Below are 18,698 nucleotides of genomic sequence, written 5' to 3' on the forward strand. Positions count from 1 at the left end.
CAAGGAAAAGCAAGCGAAGGGGAAAGGAGGCCATATGAAGAAGATCAAAGTCTTCTTGAGGAGCAACAACAGTTGCAGCAATTGTCTGGAGACAAAATTTTGGATTAGAAATAGGAGGTTGAAGATCTTGCAGGAGAAGGCCGAGTTGACCTTCATCTTGGTCTTGGAGGGTATTTGTCTGAGTCTCTAGGTCTAGGTATTTGTCAAGAGAAGGATCTATAAGAAAAGAGATTTAAAGGTTTCCCCCTCAAGAGGAGTTGTTTTGGCCTTGACTTGCGAGCTATATACTGTGTCCCTATTCTTATTGTTTTGGTAGTTATTTGATGTATCTCGCAATATAATAATAAGGAACAAAGCTAATAAGGTAACACAAACAATTATCAAGTTAAAGAGAATTAACATATTCACTGCCCTATTGAATTCTCAATAGAATGCCCTACCACATTCTCAAAGAGTATCGAATGCCAGATGGTTACCCAATCCTCCATTCTTTCTTCCCAAGTGAAGACAAGAATGTAGTGTCTATCTCTCCCTCCCAGTTAGGGAGGATTCATCAAGCAAACCAAGCTTTTCTCTCAAGTACACAAGCTTCTTGTTCGCAAGTGACTTTGTAAATATATAAGCTTGCTCATTAGTGGAGATATAATGTAGCTGCAACACACCATTTTGTACTAACTCTCGAATATAGTGATACTTGTTGTTTATATGCTTTGTTTTTCCATGAAACATTGGATCTTCAGACTAACGTATACAACTTGTGTTATCACAAAGTATCACCATAGGGTTCATCAGTCGTTCAAATAGGTCAGATAGCAACTTCCTCAACCATATTGCTTCTCTTCTTACTTCACATGCTACAATATATTCAACCTCAACACTACTCAAAGCTACTATGTCTTGCTTTCTGCTCATCCATGAGACCATGGAGGATCCCAAACTGAAACATCCTCCTGTAGTGCTCCTTCCATCTTGCTCATTGCCACCCCAGTCAAAATCTGTATATCCAATTAGTTGGACATCATTCCATCTGTCATACTTCAGACAGTAATGGATGGTTCCTCACAGATATCTCAGAATATTTTTTGCTGTTATCCAATGATAATGCTTCGGCTCCACTTGGAATTGACTGAGAATATTTAGTGCAAAGCATATGTTTGGTCGAGTATTCACCAAGCACATCACTAAGCCAATAAGTTGTCTATACTTGGAAGGATCCACAGGGCTTGATTCAGAACTCCTTAGTCTCTTCAAGTTTGTGATCATTGGTGTGGTCATAGGTTTGCAGTCCATCATGTCAAACTACTTCAGCATCTTGATCACTTACTTTCCTTGACTGAAATAAACTCCATTAGGTCCTTGCCATACTTCTAGTCCCAAATAGTAATGCATCTGCCCAAGATCCTGCATGTCAAATTTTGCTCCTAGTTGCTTCTTACATTCTTCAATTCGACCTTCTACACCTGTCAAGAGAAGATCATCTACATACAAAAGAATGATTACATGTTCTCCATCCATAACCTTGATATAAAGGTTCAGATCAATATAACTTTTTATGAAGCCTATTCTTTGTTGTTATGCATCCATTCTAGCATACCATGCCCTTGGTGCTTGCTTCCTTCCTATCTTTAACTTCGAATCCCAAGGGTTGCTCTATGTAGACTTCATCTATTGTGCCATTCAAAAAAGCAGTCTTGACATCCATTTGGTGTATGTTCCATCCCATCGATGCTGCGATTAGAGACTAATTAATGAATCATTGTATATCTTGTTGTTGGAGCAAATGTCTCTTCGTAGTCGATGCCTTCAAGTTGAGAGAAGTCCGTAGCCACAAATCTTGCGTTATACTTATCTATACTTCCATCTGCTGCATGTTTGATCTTGTAGATTCATTTGGAAGTTACCACATATTTGTCTTCGGGCCTAGGTACGATCTCCTAGACTCCATTCTTCATTATAGGTTGATACTCTTCATTCATGGCATCTTTCCGTTCTTGATGATTTACAACCTCTTCAAAAGTGGATGGTTCGGCTTCTATTAATTTTGTCATGTATACATAATACCCATAATATCTCTTGGGTTTCTTGCTTTCTCGAAATGATCCTTTCACTGCCCCATGACCTTCTGCATCAAGTAGTGTAAATTTCAACCAATTAGGTCTTTTCCTTGTTTCAGGGATGACCATAGGTTGAACAGGCTCATTGGGACCTTCTTCTTCATGGTGTGAGTCTTCTTTCCCCTTGTCAACTTCTTCCTCAAATACTGGGATTTCTTCATCATCAAAGTCTATGGAAAGTTCTTTTGATTTCTTGAATGCTATTCTTTCATCAAATATGACATCACGCTTGTGGGGACTTCGATTCTGAATGTAAACAATTGTCTTCATGGCTTCTCCCCACAAAAACTTAGGTAGATCTTGATCGTGTAACATTGCTTTCACTTTCTTCAATGGATCTATTCTTTTGTTCTGCGACTTCATTTTGCTCAGGAATGTTTGGGACTATCAACTCCCTCTTAATCCCAGACTCCTTACATAATGCTATAAATTCTTTGGATGTATATTCCTCCTCCATTATCAAATCTTAGTATCTTGATTCTTTTTCTTGTAAGGTTCTCCACTTCAACTTTGAATTCTTGAAATCTTGAAAATACTTCGTCCTTGGTTTTCATTAAGTAAACCCAGGTTTTTCTTCAAAGATCATCAATGAATTTGACAATACAAATGACCTCCAAGAGATTTAGGAGTCATAGGGCCACATATATTAGAATGAATGAGATCCAAGATTTCTTTTGACCGTGAAGCACTGCTTCCAAGTGGTCTCTTGGTATTCTTACCCAATGCACATCCCTTACACACTCCTTCATGATCTTCCTTTAGTTCAGGTATTCCATCTAATATGGAACTTAGAGTTGGAAGGATCTTGAAATGTAGGTGATTACGTCTTCTATTGCAGAGTTCACACAAGTTAATTTGAATGTGAACTAGGGCTTGGGCCACAGGAGATATCAATTTGTAGAGTCTTCCTTCTCAAATGCCAATGACTTTATCTTGTTCTATACTTGAGTATTTACTCCATACAACAACCTTTCCATCAATGAAAGGTGCTCTATCACCCTTATCTTTTAAGGTTGAAATGGATAGTAAATTCTTATGCAAACTTGGAACAAATAGAATGCTGTTGAGGTGGGATGGTGTTTCCATTCTCCAGTTTTATAGAGGTCGATCCAATACCCTTTACTGGGTAGCTCTTGTTATCTCCGAGTTCCACTAAATAAGTGGATTTTCCTTGTGATAGGGTCTTCAATTGTTTGGAATGGCGAGTCATGTGTCTTGATGCACCACTATCAATTACCCAAATGTCTTCATCTTGAAATGTGCCAGAGAGAGCCGAGAAGATAACTTTATCCTTGATTAATACCCTCTTTGAAGAAAGTAAGAGATTCCATGCTTTCTTGATACCTTCCTTGAGATGGCTTGCTATCTTGGAACACTTCTTGATGAACTTCTTCATTGTAGAGGAGATCTCCATGATGCCCTTTGCTAAGCTTAGTTCTGATACCAAGTTGAGAATTCAATAGGGCAATGAATATGTTCGTTCTCTTTAACTTGATAATTGTTTGTGCTTCCTTTTTCCTTATTAGCTTTGTTCCCGATTATTATAATGTGAGATACATCAAAAAATTACCAAAACAATAAGAACAATGACACAATATATAGGCTACAAGCTAGGGCCAAAACCCCTCATCTTGAGGGGAAAACCCTTAAATCTCTCTTCTTCTTATAGATCCTTCAATTGATTAATACCATGACCTTGTGACTCAGACAAATACCCTCCAAGATCAAGATAAACCACTAACTCGACCTCTTGCTGCAAGAGCTTCGACCTCCTACTTCGGATTTGAAATTTTGTTTGCCCGACAACCACTGCAATTGCTGCTGCCACCCTAGAAGACTTTGATCTTCTTCTCTGGAGCCTCTTCTTCCCTTAGCTTGCCTTTCCTTGAGACTTAGGGCTAGAGAGATACCTTAAGTGACCTTCGCTTGACTTCTTTTCTCTCTTCCTTCCAAGATCGAACGAGTTATAATCGTTGTGAAGAAACCCTAGCTTCGAGTTGCATGTGGGAGAGAGAACTAGCCCAAACACTTCGACTTCCTTCGTCCTCTTCTTGGACATTTTCTTCGTCCTCTTCTTCGCATAGAATGAGAGATGAGTGTGTGATCCTTTGGAGGACGAGTTCGTCTCTTTATATAGGCCTCTTCAAGGGGTAGATGTGGCTCTTAACTTAGGTTGACTTGACAACTTCTAGGCCACCTTGATCTTGGAGGGCATTTCGACACTTTAAAGAGAAAAATAAATTTTCTTTACAAGATACAATGTGCCCATTGGGGTCTTCAATATATGACAATGACTCTTGGACCTAGGAAAAACCTTAGAAGCACTCAATGGGTGCTTGACCTATAAAATGAAAAGAACTTGAGAAGGAAACCCATGATTCAATAATAACAATTTCTTCTCATTTTATAATATACAAGAACAAATTTCATACTTATGAAGACAGAACCTAGTTACACATTTTTCAACACATGGTACTTTTGTATTGATAGCTATTTGTTGAGCCTTGCTTTCAAAAAGAGTGATGTTGATCCGAAATTGTAAGGTGAGCCCTTGATTTTGCTGCTATATGTACATGATTTGTTTCTGACAGGGGCTGAAGTTCTCATTGTCTAGTGTAAGAGGCCACTGATTTGTGAATTTGAGATGAAGGATCTTGGTTTATGCATTACTATTTGGGATTGACATTTGGCAAAAGCTGATGAAATCCTTGTTGGACAAGGCAAGTACCTCCATTAAGATCCTTAAGAAATTTGCAATGATGGATTGTAAATGCATGGACACTCCTATGGTGAAAAAATTGAAGAAGTTGCCAGATTGTGATTTGGATCTGGTTGATCCCTCTATATATCACAAAATGATTGGCTCATTGAACTATCTGGTTCACACCAGACTTGATATTTGTTACGCTGTAAACATGTTGAGCTAAATCTTGGTTGAGCCACGACATGTGCATTGGGTTGCAACAAAATATATATTGAGATATCTGCATGGCACCATTGATTATGGACTGAGATATTTTTCTAATGGAAAATGGCAGCTGCATGGTTTTACTGATGCTAATTGGGATGGACTGATGATAGAAAGAGCACATTTGGTTTCTGTTTTATCTTGGGCTTCGTTATGATTTCATGGTCTAGCAAGAAGCAAACTTTTGTTGCTCTTAGTACGATTGAGGCTGATTATATTAATGCCTGTTTTTCTTGTTGTGAAGCTATGTGGCTTTGAACTTTGTTTGCTAGTTTGTTTTATTAGGTGTTGGAATTGACCATTGTATATATTATGATAATCAAAACTGTGTAAATCTTTCTGAGAACCCGATTTTTTGTGACAGGTCAAAGCACATTGGGATCAAGTATCATTACATCCAAAATATTGTATAGAGAAGGAGTTGTGAGGCTCGAGTATGTGCCTACTGATCAACATGTTGCTGATGTTTTGACAAAACCATTTTCCTTGATGAAGTTTGCTTATTTTAGAGAACAACTTGGAGGTGTTGAGAATCCCTCTCTGGGTGAGAGGGAGCACTGATTGGATAACATCACGTGATTGACAATCTTCGCTGGGCTTAACTGAGAGGCCAAGATTTATGTTCAGGAAGATTGTCCTGGTTACCCCATTGGGTCATTGAGATTGACTGAGAAATCAATATGGTTGGGGAGTTTGGTTTTGAGGCTTCTAGTTCCCTTGAGTCATTGTGTTTGATTGAGAGACTAATGGGTATGGTCGGGGACATTGATTTTGAGTTCTCTCCCTTGGGTCATTGTATTTGAATGAGAGACTATATAGTCGTGGATTGAGATAGGGATTCCTCCCTTGGGTCATGGACCGAGAGACCTTGTTTATGGTTGGGGAGATGGACTTTGTATACTCTCATGGTTCATTATGCTTGACTTAGAAACCATTGCATATGGTTGGAGAGTTTCGCTTGATTGATTGATCCCATTGGTCAATTGGGCATTGAATTGATGCCATTGGGTTTTGGCTTATGGGATGAGTTTGATGTTATGTATCTTTCCTTATGATGAGATTTATACGTTTGATCTCTCCCTTGGGTTATTACTAAGAGACTAACAAATTGGTCAAGGATATTGATCTTGAGAGAGAGAATGAAAAGTATCTCCATAGCCAAGAGCGAGTGTTGAATATTGGTAGCTTCGGTCGGTATTTTCATTGGCAAATCAAAAGAGTTTTTTTTTAATTTTTAATGCTGACCAAGTCTAGCTCACTTGGACAAGTCGGCCCCACTCATTGAATGGGTTTGACCCCAAGGACAAAACCCTCCTCCTACCTCATGTGGAACACACAACTTATCCATTCGATGTGAAATAGAATAAGAACAATTCACATGTGCGGAGAAGGAGAATTTTTTGCGTTGACCAACTCTCTTGTTTCTGCCTTTGATGAACATTGGCTTGGCATAATTTAGGGTCTAGCTCATCTATAAAAAATAACACTACACGTGAATATCATGAATTCGAACACATAATGGTGTCTACAATCTATTTATATGAAAGAAATTGCTTGGAAAACCCTAGAAACAAAATCAATTCATTTTTATAACAACGAAGACGTAACTTGATGTTTTTAGGGCATTTTAATTCTTTTACGTATTTTTATTGCCAGGGGCGATGTAATGTCCCTTTTCCGAGAACAAGACATTGGAAATAATTAATTTAATTATTTAATGTCATCTTAAAGGTGATAGTGAATAGTTAAATTAAAAAGGGAATTGTAAGTGACTTTCGATTTAATTAAGAAATAAAACTGATAGTCACATTATTATTAAAAAGTGACGTGTTATTTGACCCATGTTATTTGGATGGGAAAAAAATTATAAATAGGAGGATGAGAGTTCACTTGCGATATGATTGAGTATTTGATATTTTGTTAATTGTCTTGAGAGCTCTAGTAGCTAATGGTGGGAGGGAGAAACCCTCATTATCTTTCGCGGTTTCAATGTTGAAATACACACCGTAGGTGGTGGTGATTAGTTTTGGTTGTGAAAACTTCCACCCTAGCTAGTCAAGTGGGAGAACCATTTCAGGTCTTCAGTAGTGCTTATCAAGAGAAAAAAAGGAAGTCGTGTTTTGTCATTGCACATCACTGGAGGAGGTCTAATTTATGAAGGCTGAATTGGATTGAGGTAGTTGTTAGGGTTTGAAGGTTGCGTGGAGTCCAGAGGAAACCAACAAAGTATTTGGTACCAGGTTTTCTTGAGAATTATTGATGTAATCACCCCTCTAGATTATCTAATAAATAAATTGGGGTTTCACCTTATTTTCTCTTCAATTTTCTAGATTGGTAATTTAAAGGCTAGCAATTTTATTTGTTTTTGACAATTTTTATGGTGCATTTTCATTGAAGATATTGTCCATAAATTATCATAATTTAAAAAGAGATATTTCCGACATTTTTTTTGTTTTATTTGCAATTTAATTTCCCGAGCGTTTATGAGAAAAAATCTTGAAGGTTAGAAATGGTATCGAATATTTAAAAGAGGATATTATAGGTGGTAGGACCCACTTTCAATAAAATAGAGAACGACATGTTTTTAGCTTTTTTATGGCTAGAAACACCAAGACTAAGACTATTTTGTTATATATATATATATATATGTAATAAAACAAATAATTTAAACAATAATAATAAATAATGATTAATTAACTAGTAATTAGTTAATGAAGAGGTATGTCCTCAAGAACATTACTGTTGGTGAAGAGGCCCCTGCATAGGATATATAAGCAGACCCTCATCCTCATTGTAATCATTTTCATTCATACATTTTTAATATATATTCCTGTATCTTCAATGGAGATCTTCATATTCCAAGTCTTCTGGAGTATTTAATTTAAGTACGGACTTTGTTCGTTACATTGATATTAAAGCATTTCTCTGAGTATACAAAAGAGCTTGAAGAAATCATATCCAGCAAAAACAAGGAAAATTCATGTTTGAAGGAAAATAATCATAAACTACTTGCACAAGTCAAAAAATGTAAAATGAGAAAGCACAATTTAGAACAAGAAATGGAAATTTCTGAAAAGATGCTCAACGAAAATCTATCAAAAAAGGAAGAGGAAAATTTATGCTTAAAAGCCCTGAACCAAAGGTTATTTGAACAAATAACGTGTTTAAAATACGGGAAGCTTGAATGCCAAAATAAATTCATTCCTCTCAAAAATCATAATCAGAGCCTACTCAATCAAATTAAGAAACTTAAAAACGACAAGAAATCATTGAAGAACAAATTAGAAGAATTTATCACAAAATAATCTATTACAAAAGAAGTGTCGAAGTCCTTTGAAAAATTACGAACGCCGATCCAATCAATATCACATCTTAAGAAAATGACAAACCATTTGAAGGAAGAACATATTCAGATGTTGCAGTTCAGAAAATGAAAATTCCAAGTGAAGATTTTGTAACCAATTCAACGTTATCAGTGCTTGAATTTAATGAGGAAATTGCCACACATGATAAAGAAAAGTCAAAACAGAAGAACTTCTTATCGACCTCTGAATCACAAAAGCAAACTTTTCAACCAATTTGCATCCCAGTATCACTCAGAACATAAACAACAAACGTATGTTCCAAGGAATACTAAAGTTTATGCAATCCGGTCTTGTGATAACAATTCATCACAAGTCTCTAGTCACTGCAAGATTCTACAGAAGATTAATTTAGGATGGTCTGATCCCTTCTTAGCATGACAATTTTGTTTATCACTTAGAGGATCCTATCATCTTGTATCAACAAAAATGACAACTCCAAGGATTCGAAGAGTTCCGAAAGATGCGAATAGATTAAAAGAAAAAAAAAACAAATGATACACCTTGCCAACAATAAGCTTTGAGGACAAAGCTTTTTGAAGAGGAAGACAATGTTTTATATATATATAAAATGTAAACAATAATAATAAATAATGATTAATTAACTAGTAATTAGTTAATGAAGAGGTATGCCCTTGAAGACATGACCATTACTGAAGAGGCACCTGCTTAGGGTATATAAGCAGACCCTCACCCTCATTGTAATCATTCTCATTTATGCATTTTTAATATATTTTCTTGTATCTTCAATGGAGATGTTCATATTCCAAGTCTTCTAGAGTATTTAACTTAAGTACAAACTTTGTTCGTTACATATTTTCAGAAAATGGTCAGATAGTGTTTCCTGTCGTTTCCAAGTTATATTCTTGGTTCGCATTTCTGGGATAATTCCCAACAGGGAACACACCCTCTCTTGATTTCCTTGCAACATATTAAATAAACTACTTGAGGTGCCTTAATGGCAAGGCTAATTGAGGTAATGATTAAACATGAACAAGGAGGCTAGGGTGTTAGTTTTTGTAGCATCGGATGTGTTATAGCCATGAAATTTAGTGGAGGCTAGAATACATGAGATCTCCAAAACCCTGAAATTGTTTATGAAATTACGCTTAAAAATGACTTAATTAGATTATTAACCAATTTTTAAATATTTCCTACGTCTAAACTTAGGGACTATGGTTAATTAATCAGTATTAATTAACTCAAGGCAAGAATCATCTAGAAACTCACACGAATCAATCCAGAGATTATCGAAGCCATTGATTAAGTTTTAATTTTGGCCGTTGGTTCTCCAACAAAGGACTATAAGAGGAGGTTGATGTGGTGATGAAAAAGATACTTAAGTAGTTCGATTTCTTGGAAGTTCGATTTCCAGAGTAGCAGCAGTCAGTTGCCTGAGAGAGGCAGAGATTGAACTAGTGAGTGAGGGGCAAGGACAGTGATCTGGAGGAAGATTTCCAGATCCAGAGAGGCATCAGTAAGAGGGTTGTGTTATCCCAGTGAGGCTGCGCAGAGCACTGTGTAGTAGCTTCAGAGAGGGAAGTTTGATTTGCTGAAGAGAAAATTGTTCTCAGTTCCAAAGGCTGAGCATAGCTTGCAGAAGGTCGGAGAGATGATTTCCTCAACAACTAGAAGTAGAATGACTTCATCAGAGACTCGCTGGAGGCTTGACGTTAAGTAGATTGTGCAGACACTGACGCAGAGGGTCACAGGGCCGAGTTTCTGAAGGCAGTTTTCGCTGGGATTATTGGTGGAGGAAGGGTAAATTCCCTTCAATAATTTTGCCCATAATTTCTTGCTGTGGATTGCGAGTCTCAGGCATCTAGATTGTACTCACATTTTCGGTGTTGCATGATAATAAAAACCCTCACTGTTGCACCGGTTTTCCCAGGTTGGGTTTTTCTAGGGACATTTGTCCAAAAGTAATTGTCTCATATTTTATGTGTGTACTAGCATTTCTCAGTTTCCAGTGCATTATTATTATTATTTTTTCGTAGTTTTTTATTTGTGAAGGTTATAGTTTGTTTATTTTGATATTTGACGTAGTAGATAAATTGTTAAATTAATTAACAATTAGGAGAAATAATACCAGTTGTTGCAATAGGATTCCAATTTGGAATTTCCACATGGTATTAGAGCGCAATTGATGAGCCAGAGAGCTCATAAGCGAAAAGAAGGAATTTTGCTATTCAGTAAGAGCAGTAGACCGAAATTCCCAGGAGCAACGCAGTACTTCGCCAGGCGTGCCAAGTTACTTGAGGAAGTTCGATTTTTTTTTAGCAGAGAAGCAGAAAAATTCGATCCTTCCAGATTGAGTGATTCTAGAGGCAGAGGGAGCAACTTAGGTTTTTCGTCAAGCAAATCTCTAGTTGGACGCAGAGGGTTTTGCAGTGGTACACCAAAGTAGAACCAACATTGGGGTAGAAGAGAGGAGCACACACATAAGGAAAATTTTTCTTAGGGAACGTCTAGTCTCAAGAAGTTCGGTTTTCCTTGCAAATCGATAGTAGTTGTGAGCAAATATTTTTACTCTAGAAGGGAGTGTGAATAGCAGAGTAGCAGTTGAGCAAAAGGAAAGAGGAAGTTTTCGACAATTTTTTGAGATGACCACTGTTGGGCTTTGTGATTAGGACAAGTTGGATGGAGCTTCCAACTACGTCATCTGGAAGGCAAAGATGTCCTTCCTTCGAGACGAATATGGCCTAAAAATCTATATTGATGGAGTAGTGGCAGTTCCTCAGGATGCATATCAACAAAAAGAATACAAAAAGGAGATGGCCACGAGTATAGCGGTTGATCCTAGATGGTGACAAAGATCATGTTGTCTCACATATAGTTGGCAAAGATATTGCCAAACAAATGTGGGATGCTCTCTCCACATTGTACCAGGGTACTTTCGAGCAACGGAAGATGTACCTAGAGAAGTTGAGGCTCATCTGGATTCAGAAAGGGAAAGGCATAGACCCCGTCCTTACGAGGATTTAGGAGGTTTTAGGCCAATTGTCAACTGTTGGGGCCAATGTTACTTGGGAGCGGGAGCGGGAGCGACCATTTTCAGAAGCTCCCGGTTTGGGAGCGAATCTGGGAGCGATTTTTTAAAAATATATATATATATATATATATATTTATATTTATATTTTTTAATTTTTGATACATATATGTCAACAAAAACATGTAGAATTATGAATTAGATATAAAAAACATAAAAAAACATAGATTGAACCATACAACAACAATCATCTAGAAGTTATAATCTTCATCAACCACGTCCACAAGTTAGTAACATACAACATATTGAGTCTCATGATTCATCAATCTTAAAGTTTCAAGCTTTCAAAATTCAATATATAACATTTATGATCATTGATCACCAAAGTTGTACTTGTAAGTTAAGTGTAACCATTACAACAAATAATATCTAACATGAAATGAAATGTTATAAAATGAAATGAAATGAAACAACTTTCAACTTTCATGAAGCATCATATTCATAATTCATTACTAATGAGTTATAATTTCCAACTTCAAACTTAAATTGTCATATATTGTTTAAAAAGATATCATAATAAATATGAAAGAGTCAATAGTTATAAAAGCTACAAGAAACTAGAAAAGAGACGTAAATCTATTATCTATTTCTTATGCTTGGGCCTCTTGCCACCACGAGAAATGTCTAATTTTTTAGTCTTGATGGAAAATCAGGATCTTTGTCATTAATATCACCCTCTAAGCATTAATATCCAGAGGTATCTTTGTCATTACCTCTGTATCTGTAGGGATCTTTGTCATTAATATCACCCTCTAAGCATTAACATAAGATAGAACAAGCATAGCATGTCAAGTCAAGATTTTGTTTGAGTGATGCGTACATTTTTAGGAGGGTCATGATAGAGGAGTTTGACAAACAATGTCACTAACGTCAAGGTACATAGAGGGATTGGTGTTCTTGATTAAATATGAGTTCCATACCCTAATAGTAAATACATGAAAAAAGTCAATGGAAACATTGCAATCCCCCAATCTTGAAATCCTGAAAAACTGATAAGTCTGCTGGATTTTGAATGAAATCTAAAATTCTACTTTCTCCATATGAAATCCAATGAGGCCGAAACCACTCTCAAACATCTTGAGTCATTTCATGGTAATGTTAAAAATTTAAGCAAAAGTGACATTCTCCTTAATATTCATTTTCATCCTTTTACTTTAAGAATTTAACATTACCATGAATAGCGTATCAATACTAAGGCCTAGACTTGATCATTAAGTTGCCCCACTCAAAAATTATTTGTCTCTAAAAAAAAAAATTGCATTTCAAACATTACTACAAAAAAAAAAATTGCAAAAAAGGCAAAATGCTCCCGAAATCGCTCCCGAAAAGGCAGGGATTGAAATTTTTTTTAGGGAGCGCGCTCTCAAAATCGCTCCCGAGTCGCTCCTGCCTGGAGCGCGGATTGGGTGCGGGATCGGGGGGGGCGCTCCCCCGCAACATAGGTTGGGGCAATGCCTCAACCCACATAGCTAGTGAGATTGACACTCAATAGCGTCTCAAAGGATTGACAAATCTTTTTCCAAAGTATATTGGGCAGAGAATCGAGATAGGCTACCAGACTGTGATAGAATGTGGGCCGATTTGCGGCAAGAGGAGTTGAGACAAGCTCTGCTAAAGAGCTCCGTCAATGGCAGCAACAACGAATCGAAGATGGTGAAAGGGGAGGACAATGTGGCCCTCGCAACAAAGGGTCCTAGTCAGGGACAGGGGGAGCAGAGAAAGAAGGAGGACCTGTCAAAAGTCAAGTGCTTCAGGTGTGGTGAGCTCAGTCACTACTGTAGCCAGTGTCTTCTCTATAAGAAGGACAAGGAGAAGCAGGAACAACAGGTAGCTTCAATAGAGATCGATAGGGTTTCCTCCAGGCTGGAGGAAGACTTCACTATGTTCGCCGATATACCTCCAGGGGTGAGGTGGGGTGATTTGGTGCTATAGACCCAGAGAGCTACAGAGATTGGGCAGGGTCCTTGAGGAGTCCACCTCATGGATCATTATCTGGCTACGGGGGCCACAATATTCAGTGGCAAGATGGATCAGTGGCAGTTGATCCAGTCAGTACCAGAGTGAGTTGCAGACTAGTAGCAGTCAGATGTTGGGGAGCACAACACAGAGTTGGTAGCAATGTAGTTGGCATAGTGTAGAGTCCGCAGTAGTGCAAATCCTTCAGTGACAGTGCAGATGCTAGTAGTAGTCAGAGACTTAGAGACAAATGCATCATACTGAACACAGTGGATTCAGTATTCTGTATGCTTTTCAGTTGCAGATTTTGCAGTTGTAGTAGCAACATATGAGAGAGGGTTGTTGTGTTGGCAGTGGTACAACAAGGTCAGCAACAACACAAATGCAACATATATCAAAGTTGCGTAGTGGTTGGTGGGTAGCAATAGCTAGACATTAGCAGCGTGGTAGGAGAGGATATAAAGACAGGGTGTTGTGGCAGGATGTGTAACACTAGAACACATTCCTTGCTAAGAGGGAGTGTTAGTTTTTGTAGCATTAGATGTGTTCTAGCCACGGAATTTACTGGAGAGGCTAGAATACATGAGATCTCCAAAACTCAGAAATCGTTTTTGGAAATTCTGCCTATAAATGACTTGATTAGGTTATGAACCTGTTTTTAAATATTTCCCAAGTCTAAACTTAGGGAATATGATTAATTAATCAGTATTAATTAAGCCAAAGCAAGAATCATCTAGAAACTCACATGGATCGATACCGAGATTATCTTAGCCATTGATTAAGTTTTAATCTTGGCTGTTGGTGCTCCAATAAAGGATTATAAGAGGAGGTCGATGTGGTGATGGATAGGACACTTGAGTAGTTCGATTTCTTGGTAGATCGATTTCCAGAGTAGCAGCAGTTAGTTGTCGGAGAGAGCCAGAGATCGAAGCAGTGAGTGAGGGACAGGGATAGTGATCCAGAGGAAGATTTCCAAATCCGGATAGGCAACAATAAGAGGGCTGAGTTATTCCAGTGAGGCAGCGCAAAGCATTGTGCAATAGTTTTAGAGAGGGTAGTTCGATTTGCTGAAGAGAAAATCATTCTCAATGCCAAAGGTCGGGCAGAGGTTCCAGATGGCCGGAGAGACGATTTCCTCAGCGGCTAGAGGCAGAATGACTTCATCAGAGACTAGTTGGAGGTTTGACGTCAAGCAGAATGCGCAGAGCAGCGTAGACACTGACGTAGAGGGTTAGACGACCAAGTTTCTGAAGGCAGGTTGTGGTGGGATTGCAGGTGGAGGAAGGGTAAATTTCCTTCAATAATTTTGCCCAGAATTTCTTGCTGTGGATTGCCAGTTTCAGGCATCCAAATTGTACTCAGATTTTCACTGCTGCATAATAATAAAAACCCTCATTGCTGCACCGGTTTTCCTAAGTTGTGTTTTTCAGGGGACATTTTTCCTCAAGTAATTGTCTCATATTTTATGTGTGTACTACTAGCATTTCTCAGTTTCCAGCGCATTTTTTTCGCAGTATTTTATTTGTGAAGGTTGTAGTGTGTTTATTTCGATATTTGACATAGTAGATAAATTGTTAAATTAATTAACAATTAGGAAAAATAATACCAGTTATTGCAGTAAGATTCCAGTTTGGAATTTTCACACAGAGAAGAGGGGGAACCGATGGAAAAGAAACAGTACAAGGTTGAATGCTCTTCAAGTATGCTAATTCTGTTCTTTGTGATTCCTATTCTCAGCATAGAGCTTGTTAATGGTTTTAGTGTGCCATAGAACTTTTTGTAATTTCTTATAGCCATCTTGACTTATTTTCAAATGCATTTTACTCGATATGGTTGACTATTAGTTTTCACGTTGCTCGATGGCTGTTCTCCATTAACCATTGGTTTCCAACATTTCTTATTTTTAGGGGTTTTATTTTTTATTTTTTATTTTTACCTGTACTACATATAGACTAGAGTTCACTGATTGACTAGTGATTCATCACTGCGTTATTTGCATTTAAATAAATGAGTAGACTGCCTTGCATGTCTTTGGCTTGTGCTTGGCATGCGTGTACCTATTCTTGACACGTGGGATGCTTCCCACACTTTTAGAACAGGGAACTCGTGAAATGTTTCTTGATTCCAACCTTTCGAAACAGGTTGTGAAATGTTTTTGATGCTAACCTTTTGGGAAAACTAAGGAAAACACGAGGTGAAATGTTTTTCCTAAAAAAGGAAACATTTCACCCTTATTCGGGACTTTAGGGTGCTTCCCCAAAAACCAGGGTTGCCGTCACACTCCCCCTGAAAAGGAGGACACCTGATTTTACAATCAGAGATTTGCCCAATGGGCTTGGAAATGGTCCACACAATCTTTAAACTTAAATGGATAGACATTCTAAGGCTATTTTACCTGCCCTAAATTATCATTGATCACTCCTAAGAGTGACTCTGATTACAATAGTGACACTGACATTCTCAGGGATGATGTTGATGTCTTCCTACAGTGGATGGATGCAAATGAATTATGGCCTGAGCATTGATGTCTATATGCTATGAGTCATGATAGACATTACTCTTTATAGTTGCACATTGATGACCAGGGTTTTGATTCCTTTTTAGTATTAGTACTCTTCATTGTATTTTATTTTGTCATTTGGATCCTTTGAGTATAATAAATTCGATGAGAAATACATCAATGTCTACTGTTTAATATTTTGTAGCACTTTATTTCATTTTGTCATTTGAATCTTTTGACTATCATAATTTCAATGAGAAATACAATAATGTCTGATGAATCGTGATTGCTACAACTTACATATTACTTTCGAATATTTATTTCGTGATTTCACCTTTTAGCTTTGTCACTTTTTTTTCACATATCTAATCTTGTTTGTTGGATTTTGAGCAAAAACATATTACATTTGAATATTTATTTCGTGATTTCACCTTTTAGCTTTGTCATTTTTTTTCTTTCACATATCTTGTTTGTTGGATTTTGAGCAAAGTTCCCTGTGTCGAGGCCTTGACATCCACATGGAGTTGCTAAAATTTCGGGTTGTCTAGATATATTCCCCAGATGTGTAACCCCGTTCACATGTTCCCCCATCCACCAATTTGGTGCAACATTGATGGCGACTATTGGAGCTCAAAAATTGGTCATATTTTAATTTAAACGTTTCATAGATTCTCCACGAAGCTTGCAACCCATACCACATTATGGTTGTCTTAAGCCTGCAAATCCACTGTGATATATAAAGTCAGCGGTTTCGTTCATCCATTCATTCCTTTTCGGTTTTCAAACAGTTGCAAGTGCGTTATGGTTTCAACAGTGAAAATAGGAGTATCACATTGGGGTAGGGGTGCTAAAACATATTACATTTTCATTTTAATTTTGAATAACAATGGCTGGAATGGTACTTTGGAATGAGGGTCCTTAGAGAATTGGAATGGTTGCACCATGCTGAATTCTTTTGAACGCTGGCACCTTGGTGGGATATCCTCGTGGTTTAGATGAAATTATGAAGTTGTGCTTTAAGTCCCATCTCTCTGTTTGAGATGAATCTGGTCTAAATTAAACAAAATTTGCCAGAAACATCTTCTCCATAAAAGTTTACATACAGCATGCATTTAAGTAATGTGTTAATTAATACAAGGCACAGACAGTCCATGCAGCGTGAATTAAAATATTGCGTTTGTCATGCACATTTTGTATTCCTTTTCCAGTGGAATACGGTTCGTCTTATATTTTATTGATTTTGCCTAGTAAAATTTATAAATAATTTTTGCAGGTGGTTGGAGCTGTGGGGTTCATGAACCAGCGATTAGAGATACCACAAGGCTTGGACTCTAATTGGGCATCCATTATTGAAAGCTGTTGGCATGAGTAAGATATAAATATTTTTAATTTAGTTGCTTGTTTGGATGGTGTATCTTTTTAATTTAGTTGCTTGTTTTGACGGTGCAGATACAGATTTTAGATGACTTTTTTGATATCGGTGTTTTTATAGACAATATACCGCTAGATTTAACGGCATAATTTTGCATGTTGATGCAGTGATACACAATGCCGTCCAACATTCCAAGAACTTATAGAACGGTTGAAAGACATCCAAAAGCACTATTCTGGGCCTTCGCCTCAAAAATCATAGGCAGCGTCAACTGTTTGGAGAGACAACCAATAGCATATTGATAAAGTTTGTACAATAACATTTGCCATTTTCTTTGTCCCCACTCCCCTTCAAAAGAAGGGAAAGTAGCAGTGAGTGTACCCTTGGTACATATCTTGCACGATGAATCATATCGAATTATTTTATCCTTGTTTGTTAAAGCATGCTTTCTTGTTGGTGGCATGCAATAGTAGCAGTTATTCAGCATTTTCCCAAGAAATCCACTAAGTGCCAAGTCCTTCGCTGCACTGATTTTATATTTCAATGATCAGGTTATTAAAAATTTGTATAAATGAAGGAAAGAGAGTGAAAATGTTTTAGAGGGAATATGAAAATATTGTTCATGGTAATTCTTAAAATAGAGGGGGAGGCTATATTTAATTTATGTTTATCAATTGATTTTAATCTGTTATTAGACTAATTAGTATTATTTTATATTGCACATGACATGAAGAAAGGGAAAATTTTACATATGACATGGCTATGATTATGATTTTAAAGAGGATAATTTCAATGCACCCAGTAGTGCCAAACGATAAATGAATTTCAACTTAAAATATATATTGAATAAACACGATGATGAAAATCTTGGGTGGTGATATTTCAAGTATTATAAAACTAGTTTTTAATCTGAAACTATATAAATTTACTTCTATGTAGATAGAAAATCGTAGTTGAAAGCTCTAGGTATCGTATTGGCAAAAAATGCCAATACGAGAAATGGCCTTCTCTCTTGTAGGTTCAAACTAGTACGGTATGCTAGAGAGTAAATTGCTTTGAACACATAAAATGCTTGGTACAAGAGTTACCTTCCTTGATTGTAGATTCAAACTAGTGCAAGAAGCTAGATAGTAAATATTGTTGAACATATTTTTTTGTAAATATTGTTGAACATATTTTTTTAATAAAATAAGGCTGGAGGTGGAAAAGAGCATTTCCTTACAAGGAAAGATTGGCATGTCCATGAACATTTTCATAAAAAATCACATGGAAAAGCAGCTGTTATATATATATATATATATATATATATATATATAAAATAAACTAGATTTGGACAAAAGATTGACAACCCATGGACTAGCTTATGATGTCTAGATG

General features: G+C 37.0%; 1 protein-coding gene across 2 annotated transcripts in view; it reads left to right on the forward strand.

The window, feature by feature from the left end:
- Positions 1-17,995, forward strand: part of LOC149231354 (uncharacterized) — a 215,675-nt gene extending 197,680 nt beyond the window's left edge. For both annotated transcript variants that reach the window (XR_016248060.1, XM_089379181.1), the window contains 2 exons: positions 17,223-17,317; positions 17,489-17,995. Coding sequence is in view for 1 of the 2 variants with exons in the window: in XM_089379181.1 (XP_089235307.1) it covers positions 17,223-17,317; positions 17,489-17,582 (189 nt within the window). In the remaining variant the exon portion in view is untranslated. The remainder of the gene's footprint in view (positions 1-17,222; positions 17,318-17,488) is intronic.
- Positions 17,996-18,698: the final 703 nt, after the last annotated feature.

The sequence above is a fragment of the Pinus tabuliformis genome, chromosome J (genome assembly GCF_031772625.1).
Source record: "Pinus tabuliformis cultivar Carrire ecotype Pingquan chromosome J, CPIR1, whole genome shotgun sequence".
NCBI classification, from domain to species: domain Eukaryota; kingdom Viridiplantae; phylum Streptophyta; class Pinopsida; order Pinales; family Pinaceae; genus Pinus; species Pinus tabuliformis.